This window comes from Miniopterus schreibersii (genome assembly GCF_964146895.1).
Source record: "Miniopterus schreibersii genome assembly, chromosome: 8".
Lineage (NCBI taxonomy): Eukaryota > Metazoa > Chordata > Mammalia > Chiroptera > Miniopteridae > Miniopterus > Miniopterus schreibersii.
In genome coordinates, this window is record NC_138109.1 from 56,855,673 (window position 1) to 56,868,903 (window position 13,231).

The following is a 13,231-nucleotide window of genomic DNA, read 5'->3' on the forward strand; positions in this document are numbered from 1 at the left end:
CTACTTATTTCTACCCTATAGCCAGGATGGTGGTGTCACTCATTCTCTGATGATTCTCACCTTGGTTGAATGGTGTAGAGCTAGTTGCTTGAGCACACACACACACACACACACACACACACTGATTTGCTTAAGCAAAAAGAAAGATTAAGGGAACATAAGGAACCTAAGAAGAAACAGTAGAGTAGCTTAACTTCCCACAGACTAAAACCAGCAAATGGTAAGACATCAAGAACCAATTCTGCTGTTTTTTCCATCAATTCTGGGGCCACATAGTCTCTCATCTCTGCTTCTCTTTGCACATCAGTAGACCCTCATATAATTTTTTTTCCTTCTACCGTGACGATGGCAATACTCCAGATAGAGACTGCTCTGTCAGCCTGAGTCCAGAGTGAAGATGACATGAGCAGAGCCATGGTGGGCATGTTGCATGAGAGATAAGTAAACCTTATTGTGAGACACTGAGATTTTTGGAATCATTTGTTACTCATCCTATCCTATCCTATCCTATCATCCTATCCTATCCATCCTATCCTATCCTATCCTATCCTATCCTATCCTATCCTATCCTATCCTATCCTATCCTATCCTCCTATCCATCCTATCCTATCCTATCCTATCCTATCCTATCCTATCCTATCCTATCCTATCCTATCCTGATATACATGGTTTATAAGTTCTTGTTTATTGCTCCATCTCTTTGTTATGGCCCCACTAGCCTTTCAGCACTTATATGATCCCCCCTCCCCCCCCCTTCATAGATCATTCATCTGTTATTCTCTCTCCTTGGAAAGTCTTTGACACCTGTTTTGCCTAGTTAACATTTACTTACCAGTGAGACCTCAACTGTGAAGTACTCAGGAAAGGATCACCTGACCTGTGTTCAAAGTACACTGAATTCACCTTCTCTCTCATTATGTCTCTTTAATTAAACTATAAATTCCATGAAGACAGAGATCAGGTATTCCTTGGTCAGCACTATATTCCCAGTGACAGGAAGGAGGAACTTTTTCCTTTCTGAAGAGTAACTTTTTCTGCATCTTTGTACATATGGCAGAAAATGACCATTCTAGCCATAACAGCTCCCACTCCAGGGCCACCAGTTGATCAGCATTCCAGTGTCCTATTTCCAGATTCTTGGAAATGGAATTCGGTTGGCTTAGAGATGTTCTATCATGGTCCACCCAGAGGTTACTGAAAGGTCTAGGTCAATCAGAATCAACATGGCTACAGAAACCTATTCTCTGGGAATAGGGGCAATTGTCAAAGAAGGGGATGTGGGCTGAGAAGACATCTCAGAAAGTATTTGCTACAATCACTACAACTGACTATTCTTCTGTGTTTTTGACTTTAAAAAAAATAATCTCAAAATATCCTCATACAGCACACAAGGGGACAATCTACAAGGGATTTCTAAAGGAAGAAAAGGGTGGTGATCAAGTAGCTCTGACTCTGTCTCCTTGAGTTCTGCCTTTCCTTTGGCAGTCTGTGACTTTGATTACCACTGCTACTTCACTATGATCCCTTAGTAGTAGTGAGGTTACTCTTCTTTTAATACTAACATCAAAACAACAACAAAACAAATCTCTTCCTTCAATTCTCCAAAATACTTCTGGGATAAGCTAGAATTTTAAAACAACACTTTATTAATATTAAGGAAGAAAAAAAGGGGGAAATAAAAAATGCAAGGCAATAAAAAGTTTGGTTCACGAAGAAGTTTTTTGATTTCCCTGGAAAAATAGTTCATCTCATTTCACTTGGGATCTAAGGAAAGAGAGGAACCTTATCATCTAAATATCTGAATGTCTGTTTCTCACCAACAACACAGAAAACAAAACAAAAAATAATGAAATTCAACTCTACTAGGATTTTTTCCTATAAGATTTCTTTCATTTTAAAAAGAAAAATACAAGAGAACACTTTCTATCTAATTTTTGTTAACTGAAACTATTTCTATATGTTTGGTAATTTCTAATTTTTAAAAACCTTTAAAATATCTATGAAAAATGTTTAAAGGTGCCTGCATAACTAGTGATACAATCCAGATATATCTGAGGTCTTTAACTTCTTATATAGACATGTGTAAAAAAAAAAAATCTTTTTTATTGGTAATATAAATTAGAACATAGCTTCAGATGAACTATACTTAGGATTTCCTAAAAACATTTGCAAATAGGGACTGAATACAACTCATCTGAATCAACATGATAAGGGTTTCCATGAACTCTTTCAAGTGTGCTTCATTCTGATAAGTACGTTCCACATACTAGTACTCCCCTCCCCCCGCCCCTGAACAGAGACTATGAGATGGGTAGTAGTTTTTAGCTTAAACTAAACTAATTTACTGTTTAAACCATTACATTTCCAGATTATCATGCAGTTTTTATTTTGTCTTGGTCTCCCTTTTGTATTATACTATTAATCTCAGAAATAATTCCTGTAACTTCAAAAACTTTGTTGTTTACATTTACATGTGATATATAAAATTAAAATTATTATCAATACTTATTTTAGCACTAGAAATATGTAAAGTTTAAAGTCTTTTTCTATGGTAAAAATTTTGAGGGGCTATATAATTCTTCAAGTTCAGTTTAAATGAGGATTCTATTTTAAAGTACTAATCACAGCATGGTCTAGGTTAAAATAAGCACAGCACTGGCAATGAGATTTAGGTTCCAGGCTCCATTTGTGCCACTAAGTTACCATGCTCCTAATTAGTTAAGTAAGTTATGGTTTTTTCCCCCTACTTATAAATTAAGAACTGGCTAGAAATTTTAAGTCTTCTCTAGTTCTAAAATTCCATGGTGCTAAAAATGTGAATGTTTCCTGTATTATATCTAAATTTATTTTTTTAAATACCCATTGACTGTATTTCTTTGTAAATTCCATCATTGTGAAGCTCCTACTATGTGCATGTCAGCCATATCAGAACCATTCTGGAATAAGGAAAGGCAAAAATAAGCAAAATACATCTGCATGCATCTAATGCCACTGAATTGTACACTTGTTAAGATGGTAAGTTTTGTTGTGTATATTTTATCACACAGAAAACATACATATATCTGAATGCAATGCTCCCCTAACATTTCATGCCAACCATTTAAAAATTGCATAATAGTGGTTTGGACACAAGTCTGTTTCTCTAAAAGACACTATCACTCCAGGGACAAGAACTCTTTTTAAATCCTAGCTGTTAACTCCAGGGCCTTAGAACACTCACTATCTGGCTCTTAGTTACCAGGGAGGACATTTATAATCTGGTTTTCCCAAGTGTTATTTCATATATTTAAATTACTATTTTCAACCAAGGCAATGCATTAAGCATACAAATAGCTGTAAAACTTCTGAAATACACACCAGAAAAAAAACTTTATCATATATCATGAGTTGGGAGTTCAGAAAATCTGGCCACAGAACTCTAGACAACAAATGTTTGTCAAATTAATGCATGAGACTTGAGAATGCAAAAAGATAAACATCAAAGCCTGCATCAGTCCAACACAACTCATAAAGAGTGTAAGACAAGTACACAATGGTATACATACTTCTGAAGTATGCCAACTAAGCCATTATTGAAGTATCTAACTAACCCCTACCACTTTCTCCAAGTAGCTTTTAACAAAGCCATTGTATTTCAGCCTCAAATAATTTAAAGGTAGGCAGTTGCCTAGAATAATATCCATTCAGTGCTCAAACAAAAAAGCTACCTGTTGGAGACTTTATTGGCATTTCTGAATAGTATACAGTTATTTTTTAAACCTAAATTTATACTATTTAGCTATATGTTACTAACAGACTATTTTGGATGGTTACTACACCAAGGAGAGTTGACTTTTTTCCATTAGTGGGGTTTATCCCTCCCCACCTCCTTCAGTTTAAACAATTCAAGAAGCCAGCTAATTAAATTCTAAACTGTGCAGTTCCACAAACAAAACCATAGTTCAGCGCTTGGGAAAAGGTATTTTTCAAAAACTGCCTTAAAAGTTGCTAGAGATCTCGAGCTGCTTCCATTTCTGAAAAAGTATCGGCGTTTCTCTCTCTCTAAAAAGCAATGGGGAAAAAAATATCCTCAAGTGAGAATTTAAAAAAAAAAAAAGATTTAAAAATAAAAAAAAAGCACAGACCACACCCCAGATGAGCCCTGTGCACCTTACCAGTCCGCAAGGCGCGCTGGGAGTGGGAGGGAGCAAAAGGCAAGATTAATAGCTCGGGTTGTTGGGGCGCAGGGGAATACTCTACAAAGCTTGAGTTCCGCAACTCTTTGGATTGTGGAGGTTACAGAAAGGGGACCGGTTCCATTAGGCCTAAACTTCAACGAGAAAAGAGAAAGTGGCCTGGGGAAAAAGCAAACAAAAAACAGCGAGTAGGCTCCCGAGTCCCAGCGTTCGCAGTGGGGGCCGCCGCACCAAGCAGGAGGACGGGCGAGTTCCCTCCTTCCTCTTCCCGCCTCCCGAGACGCGGGCCCAGCTCTTTCCTCTCATTTTCACCCCGTCGGGGTCCAAGGGCTGCCCCCTTCGGAGCCGAGCCCGCAGCAGCCCCGCCCCGCCCCGCTCAGGGTCCCCTCCGCCCCACCTTCCCCGCCCGGCGGGAGGCAGCGACCCCGGCCGTCACGTGTCCCGGCAGCCGCCAAGTGAGGCCGCTTTTGCGACGCAGTGACAGCTAAATGGTGCGACAGGAGGAGCTTGCAGCCGCGGCCGCTGCGCCCCGCATCGAGAGGCTGGAGGCGGCTCCAGGCGTCGCCCTAAGGGAGCGACTGAGCGAACGGAGTCGGCGCGGGAGGGCGGCGGCGGCGGCGGGCGAGCGGCGAGGGGGAGTCCGCTATGAGTGCCCTCGCTCCCCGCCGCTCCGTGAACCGGGCGAAATAAGCCGCGCCTCCAGCAGGGGCAGCGCCTCCATGAATCCCTAGTGGGGTTTTTTTTCTTTCTCTCCCCGCTCCTCACCCCCTCCCCCGTCCCGTCCCGCCTTCTCCCTTCGAGAGCGGCGGTCGCGTCCAGGTGCGGAGTCCAGAGCGGAGTGCAATGGCGTCCAACCCCGAACGGGGGGATATCCTGATCACGGAGCTCCAGGTAAGGGCCGCGGCCCGGGGGCGAGGCGCCGGCGGGGGAGGGAGGGGATCTGGCGCGGGGTCGGGGGCCGAGGGAAGCCCTGCGGCCGCCGCGCCCCTAGCCCGCTAAGTGCGGAAACTTGGAGATGTCACTCGGGAGCCGCTTCCTTCGGGAGCCGGACCCTCCCCCGCCCAGAGCCCCGGTTTGGCAGCGCTTTCGTTACCTACCGGAGAGACCCCCGTCTGTGCCCGCGGCCGGCGTCGCTTCTCTCCCGGCCCCCGGCGGGCCCGCTCGCCGCCCCCTCCCTGGGAGTGCGAGCGGCGGGCTGCCGCCCCTGTCGCCCCCTCCGTCGGCCCGGCCGGGCTCCGCCCCGCCTTTCGCTCGAGCACCGCTGCTCTCACTCCTTTGAATGACTCCCAAGCTGTTTTCTCGTCCCTCCCCTTCCCCTCCGACTTCGCACAAAGAGCGCCCCCATAACTTCCAGCCCCCAGACAAGTTTTTTTTGTTGTTGTTGTTTTTTTTAAACCGTGTCTCACTAAATGCTGGCTTTACTTCACCAGCTTTTTTCAGGTGACTGTATTTCTTTCCTCTAATTCAGGGGGCTACCTTTTTTTCTTTTCTTTTTTTCCTGATGTATGTGATTCGCCCCTTCTCTGCTACTCAGTGCTCAGATTCGGAAGCTTACATGCTGATGCTTTTCAGACTTTCATTTTCCCTCCCGTTTGAACACCCGAGAAAAAGCTACAGAAGTTGTTTACAAATGAGAAAGCAGTCGACTAAGGGAAAATACTAGGCACCGCATGCCTGCAGATGAGAACAAATCGGGTTCCTTAATTAGTTAAGCCCATGCCGAGTAGCAATATTATTGTTTCCCATTTCCAGCTAAATATTTGATGATGTAGGCACGATTTTTGTTTTTAGGTCTCTGTGATGTCCAAGGGTACCTACGCTACCCTGTTGGGTTTATTTTTCATTACTTTGGAGTTTTCCGCGATGTTTACATCTGGATTAAAATTTCATGCCTGTTTTTTTTGACTTACACTTACTTTGATTTGTTTTAATGTGGTCATCTTCTGTAAGACAAGAAAAAATAGCATACTCATATTTCTTTAGTGCGTTGGACAGTTAATTTTTTTTAAAGATTGAGCTTAGACACTGGAGGATTGATTCTTGATGTCAAAATTAAGTATTGCAAGTGCTTCTAAATTTTTTGCCTTTCAGATGTATTTTTCGATAGATCCCTGCTTACGCTTGGTTTATTGTGCAAGATATAAGCTTGAATGTATTGTTATAATACTTGATATTTCCTCCACAAAAATAGAGATTTCAGCAAGGTATACCAATGAAGTGTTGCCAATTAGAATTCTTTGGAAACGCAAAGCTGAATTTCATATCATTGAACATGTTGCTATATAGCATGTTAGTCTTGGCCTTTTATAAGGAGGTCTTACAGCATACATCTGCTAAGTGAATGGAATTTATTGTTTTATTAATTTACATGAGCTTTTAAAATGAAGTTTGTTTGAGGCACAATCTAAAATGCATTCCATTGCCTAGTCTTAAAATATGACTAAGTTCCCATTCAGAAAAAGCCATGAAAATGACAGGAGCATTTTTCTTTGAGTGGAGTGGCTTCAGAATTTTAAAGTGTTTGGCATCCTTATTTGTATTTTATAGAAATTTGGCATAAAAGACACTTTGACACTGGACCTGAAAACATATTTTCATGTGTATTAAGATATAACACTTAGGGACTTTTAATAAGATCAGTTTTGATAATAACAAGGAAGCAAGTTAGAGAAATAAGAAATTTTAATATGACTACTTTTAAAATGGTACTAAAGTAAGGGAACATCTAAAGTTAGACTTTTAAATAAATTAAAATGTAACCTCTCCAGAAAAAGAGTCCTTTCTGTTAAGTGTTACCTCATAGGTTGTCATATATATCCAGGGCATTTTTTTTTAGTGTATTTGACTCCCATTTCTAATGAATTTGAACTTTATCATGTTTATTAAAATAATTGAGACTATTACTTATATCAGCATTTAAGATAAATGGTGATAATATTTGCCTCTCCAGGCATATTTATTCAGACATTTCATTATTTCATTGGGCTAAGAAACTAGTGTATAGTAACTAAATATTTATCAAACTAGCTAGTAGAACCTGTTTTTCAAAAGCTTCTAAGTTTGAATTTATTTAAATTAAAAAGTTGTTTAGTATGAAGTTCTTAATGGTTCTCTGTCAAACTGTTTTAAGTATTTAAATAGTAATTTATGCCCCAAGTTTTGAGACTTGTGTTTAGTAGTTAAAAACTATTACTTTGCCATATCTTGTCTCAGGAATACTTACTTCACTCTGAAAGTTACATTTTACCTACTTTTAATGAAATTGATATTTATTTCGAAGCATTATATATCCAACATTTTAAAATTATTTTTCAAATTATATTGCAGAATTTGAAATACTTTAGTACTTGAGCTCGAGTTGAATTATTGATAACCTTTGGTTGTGCAAAGACAAAATGAAAATCTAAAAACACAGTACTTTGTCTTGTTAATTACTATAATATTTCTATGGGGTAATGTTTAAAGTACACACAAACTTTAATGGCTAGAGACTTCAAAGTGTAAAGAAGAATATTTATTTGCTGTAGTAAAAATTAAAGTAGGCTGTTTAAAAATATAAAATTAATTGACAATTTTTTTTATTTGAAATGTAGTGGGAAACTTAATGAGATAGTTTTGTGAGGCCAAAGAAATTAAAGTTTACTTTCAAGGAAACTAGATTAATGAAAACTATATATAAAGAATCTCAAAATGAAAATGTTGGCAAATTTTATAGAATGCAGATCCAAATATTGAGTAACATACTAATAAAGTTACCTTGTTGATTAATGGAGATTTATTTTCATCAGAATGCCTGAAAAAGTTCTGGGAATCTGAAATTCCATTCTCAGCAGAATTTATTTAGATAGAGGTGACTTGTTCAAGTGGAGGTTGAAGTAGTTAGCCTTAAACTATAAGGATTCATTTCAAGAAACCTTTGTTTTGAGTACCTACCAAAGCTATATTGAAGGCTATAAAGATGACAGGATACATTTTCACTTTCTAGAAGAGAGTACAAATAACGTTTATTGATTATTTGCAGTATGTCAGACATTGTACCTGGGACCCTATACACCTTATTCTTTACAATAGTCCAGTAAGGTGGGTGGGTGTTATTTCCATTTTACAGATCAAGAAATTAAGTTCAGGGGTCTTCAGCGAATTGTTCATGGTCACACTATAAGTCAGAGTTTGAATTCACATCTGTATGTTTGCCCACTACACTATTTAAGCTGCCACAGTCCTGTGGACCCATAAATGTTTTGCATTCCAATGTGGTAGATGTGTGAACTTACTAAAAATTGGCCAAAAATGTAATTAACCGGAGTTAACTTTAATACAAACGTCATACTACTTGTTAGGCTCCTCTATAACAAGGAAAAATTATTTTCACGTTCTATTTGGTAGTCTGAAATTTGGCAGTGTTTTACTATGGTGAGTAAGGTGTGATAGTCTACAAGGAATAACAGTACCAATAACTTTTTGCAGGTTTTCTTCATTTAAAAATTATTGTTTCTGGTGAAAGCTGTTAAATATTTGCCCAAGACCTTCCAAAGATTTTACATTTCTCTGTAGACTATCCATGAGATAAACTTTGCTTTAAAAATGTAAGCTTACGTATGACCAAGCTATGTGTTTTTATTTAGTAGATACTCACTACATTGATGAGAAGGCTCCATTTGTCACCTAGAATGAGAAGTATCTTGACTGTTCATTGACATAAGAAATTGCTTTGCTTTCTTTAATTTACATTTCTAATCTCTTGTCTCAAAATTATTTCCTTGACAAGTTCAAAAGGGATTTCTGCACTAGTTATATTACATTTACATATAGCACATTGTTATTTTATCAGTTTGATGGGAAATTAGGAAGTGGCATGTTGTTTTGTAGTGATACTGGTGGGGGGGAGGGGGAGGAGGTCTCTGTTCAGAGGATTAAAATTTTATAGTGGGTTGGAGGAATGTTGTATGAGAAAATAGGCAGGATGGGTAAGATTGATTTTACATATTTTTTGAGTTATAAAAGTGATACATGTTTATTGTAGAAAATTTGGAAAATGTAGAAAAGCATGAAAGAAAAGAAAATGTGCTCATAGTTTTCACTCAGAAATAACTGACAGACTTCCAACTTATAAACCCCATGGTATTTGAGTCTCTTTCCTCTTTTCCTTTTTTACTGATATGTTTAATATATGACATTGTGTAATTTTAAGATGTTCAACATTGATTTGATATTTTCCTCTCTTTTTATCTAATTTTACTTACTAGAATTTTTAAAGAGAATGAGGTTCATAGAATTTTAAGATATAAATAGCTATAGGTTGAAAAGAAATTTTGCTACTAGTTCTAGATAAGCATATCTAACTATTTTTATTCACTTTTTTAAATCTCAAAATATTTTGATTTTGAGTCTGTACCTTGAGATACAGTTAAGAAGAAAAGTAAGTAGTGTGTACAACATGGACTTAGTAATAGACAATGATACATAGCATTGATTCTGAACAATAAATCAATACAGTGTGGTTTTCAGCTTAGATTTGATTATTACTACTCTTAAAAAAATCTACATACTTCATTGAATAAGGCATACTTTTAAATAAATTGCTAACTTTTTGTTGATTACCTAGGTAAACAACTTTGTGATAAAACTAGTGTTACAAAGGGGTGGCTCTAAAATGGATCATGTTTTTCTGTCATCTCTAATTAATATAATAGAGATTAGTTCTAGTCTCCTACAGCTCCTACTATTCATATTTGATCAATGTTTAGATAATCTTTATTAGGTAGGGGCACCTTCTAGGCATTCTCTGTTTACCCCAGGGCTTTGCATTTGATTCCTGAGTTCTTTTCTGCTTTTCAAATTTGGCAACAGTTAACTTTCATGCCTTTTATCAGTTTATTCCTATGTGTTATACTTTTAAACAAATGGGAAGAGTGGACTAAGCAGTTTATAGAGATGAAAATAATGTTACTTCCAGAAGTATACGTGATATTTGAATAGAATAGTTCATTTTGCATCATTTCCAAGATAAAATGTATTGTGTTGAACAATTGTCAAATGTCTACTCAATTTCAAAAACCAATTTTACTCTAATTAGAGTATGAAAAATCATATGGCATTTACTATGATTAACTTTTGATATACAGCCGAGTTCAAACATAGCAGTAAAGTTATAAAGTTGAAATCTAATTAAAAGCTTTAAAAAGATATTTAAAACTTTGAATGGGAATAGCATACTAATGAAAAAGTAACTTCTAATATCTTAGAAAAACAGGAGAGCATTTATTTTGATACATATCTAGTTTCTCTTAATTTTATCTAATGAAGCCTTATTTGAAACTAATTCTATTGTCACATTGTTTTTCACAGTCTCACAGAAATTTGTGTAACATCATGTACATAAACATTGTCTGATAAAAATAAAGAACAGGAAAGCCTAGGAGGATTGTATTTGATGATAATAAATACCTTAGATTGGAAGGTGAATGTTGGTGCACATTATAAAGATGAATTGATATACAAGAATTACATAATATATATAATTATCAGGATTTATCTGTTTTAGAAACTTGGCAGTGATTACTTTTTCTAATTGGTTAAAGTTTTACAGCCCTTGTTTACAAAGACCTTAATTTATTGGAAAGTTGTGGCAGCATTTGGAATTTATTTTAGATTATAGAAGACATATTTATCACCCAAACCATGTGGTGAATAACATCTTTATACATTGATCATATTGTTTTCCCTTTCCTAAGTGATTCTCTACAGAGGTGCTTGTTATGCCTGTTTCAGAATTTTTACTGAACAAATTTCATTAAATTTTTGGAATTTTTTTCTTTTATTAAACCTTAGGTACACTGCATTGGATTAGTCATTATCTATCTATCACCTGTCATCTATCTATGATTATAATAAGCACCCATGGACTACCATCATTTCCTACCTCCCCCTAAAAGCCAGGAACTTAACCTACATATGGTTTTGCTCTTTTCTATCTTTCCACTTCCACCTTCTTGTCAACCGAGGTAATCATCCTCTTAAATTCTGTGTTCATTGTCTTACTTTCTTTGTATATTTTTGTTGGATATATAATTCCAAAAGATACGTCTTTTATTTTAGTTGTTTTTATATAGTTGTATTGAATATAATCTTTCCAAACCTGCTTTTATTGCTGATTTATCCACATTATTGCATATTTCTGTAGTTACAAATTGTAATTGCTTATAATATTTCATTGAGTAAAAGATTCACCAACTCTCTCCTTCTTAGATATTTGGATATTTATCCTCTCACTGTTACTTGTTGGGCATTAGTTATTTTCTAGTTTTCGTAATTGTGAATAGAGCTACAATGGACATTGAATGCACTTTTTAATTGTATATATCTGTTTCTGTTGATTATATACCTAAAGGTAATATTGCTTCTTCACAGGGTAGGTGAATGCCCAATTCTAGATGATGCCCAGCTTCCAATGTGGCTGAGCCAATTTATATTAATATCAGCAGTATATGAGATAAAAAAGATCCTTTGGTTATCCATTTTTTTTGACATTTGATATTGTCTTTTAATTTTTACAGATCAGAAGAGTGTAATGTAGTCTTGATTTGCATTTTCCTAATCACTGATGTAGAACATTTCTTTTTATGTTTACTGGCCCTTTTTATTTTCAGTTAAATTCCTATTCATGTCTCTTGCTGATCTTTCTGCATTCTCATTGATTTACAAGATTTCTTTATATTCATGTTAATCTTTTGTGTATATTGTCAATGTCTTTTCTCAGTTTGTAACTTGTCTTTTCACTTTTTTTAGGGAGTTTTTAGGGGACAGTTTTAAGTGTTTTACCTTTATGGCAAATATTCAGAATCATTTACATCATTGTGATCAGCAAGCCTGCACCTTATATCTACTCTAGATTTGGTATAGAAAGGGTAAAGTTACTGAGTTTATGATCCGTAGATTCAGTTATCCAAATGCACAACCATAGAAAGTTGTATAAAATATTGCACTGCTTAACACGTGCTAGACACTCAATGTTAGTTGACTCAATTAAAGAGTGAATTTAGAAGCAAAGAAATGTGAAAAATTCTATATGTAAATAGTTCATCAACTGCTCATTTTATAAAACATTAACAATATTTTATTCTTTCATTTGAAGGGCACTGTATTCCAAGTATAGAATTATATGTGAATTGGTTATTCCATTATGTGCATAGCTTTTCAATAAAGTGCTGGAGTTGGTCAGATTTAATATTGCATATAAAACAGAAAATATTATTCTTTTCTTGAAAAATTTACTGGTATTGACAAACCTGGAATTCTATATAGAGTTTTTATCATTGCTATGGTGTCTTGATGAAAAAAATTAATTTTAATTTTAGTCAAATTTGTTAGTCTTTTCTTTTATTATATTTGCTGTTTAAGAGATTGTTCTGGGTCTCACAGATAGTCACCATATTTTCTGCTAAGAGTTTTGAGGGTTTTTTTTACATTTAAATCAATACATTTGAAGTTGATTTTTGAATACGGAGTGAAATAAAGGTCTGAGTTGGTTTATAATTTTTAAAGTTTTATTTTGAAATTATATCAATCTTATAATTAAGTTTAAAATAAAATACTTCATTTTTTAGGACAGAAATGTTTCTGAATAGCCTTACTTAATTTTTGCAAGTTAGAAGTTAAGATTATATCATACTAGGTTATGTAATAAACTATACCTGAAGTTTATTTTTACAAAAATCATTAGTAGCTCATTTTTCTCTTATAGTACCAGTTTGTGTTTCTTCTGTTGTTTTTTGTTGCATCCCCTGAAGCCTTGGGTCAGCAAGATCCTTGACTTAACCTCTCGTTAACTCCTCTCACATTCCCTAGTTGTGGCTCAGACCTTTTCTATTTTCTTAAGTCATCCAACCATTTCCTCCTCCTTAGTTTTCAGCAAATCACTTACCTACTCACTGCTTCTGCTGAATGACACAAAGTACAGTATTCAAGAGTGAGTTGCCTCAACTTTTCTTCTCTTTAAGATTTCTTGGAATTTTAGCCCTTTTTTTTTTTAAATCCACTTTTAAGGAAAAAGTGCT

General features: G+C 36.2%; 1 protein-coding gene and 1 long non-coding RNA gene across 3 annotated transcripts in view; one reads left to right on the forward strand and one right to left on the reverse strand.

Moving 5' to 3' along the window:
- LOC308561312 overlaps nucleotides 1-5,425 on the reverse strand; it is a 28,488-nt gene extending 23,063 nt beyond the window's left edge. Inside the window, exon 1 of the long non-coding RNA XR_013999456.1 lies at nucleotides 5,273-5,425. This is a non-coding gene — a long non-coding RNA (uncharacterized lncRNA). The remainder of the gene's footprint in view (nucleotides 1-5,272) is intronic.
- Nucleotides 4,650-13,231, forward strand: part of PKN2 (protein kinase N2) — a 108,927-nt gene continuing 100,345 nt past the window's right edge. For both annotated transcript variants that reach the window (XM_081146207.1, XM_081146208.1), the window contains exon 1: nucleotides 4,650-5,066. In XM_081146207.1, coding sequence (XP_081002333.1) covers nucleotides 5,019-5,066 — 48 coding nt within the window. In that variant the 5' untranslated portion in view covers nucleotides 4,650-5,018. The remainder of the gene's footprint in view (nucleotides 5,067-13,231) is intronic.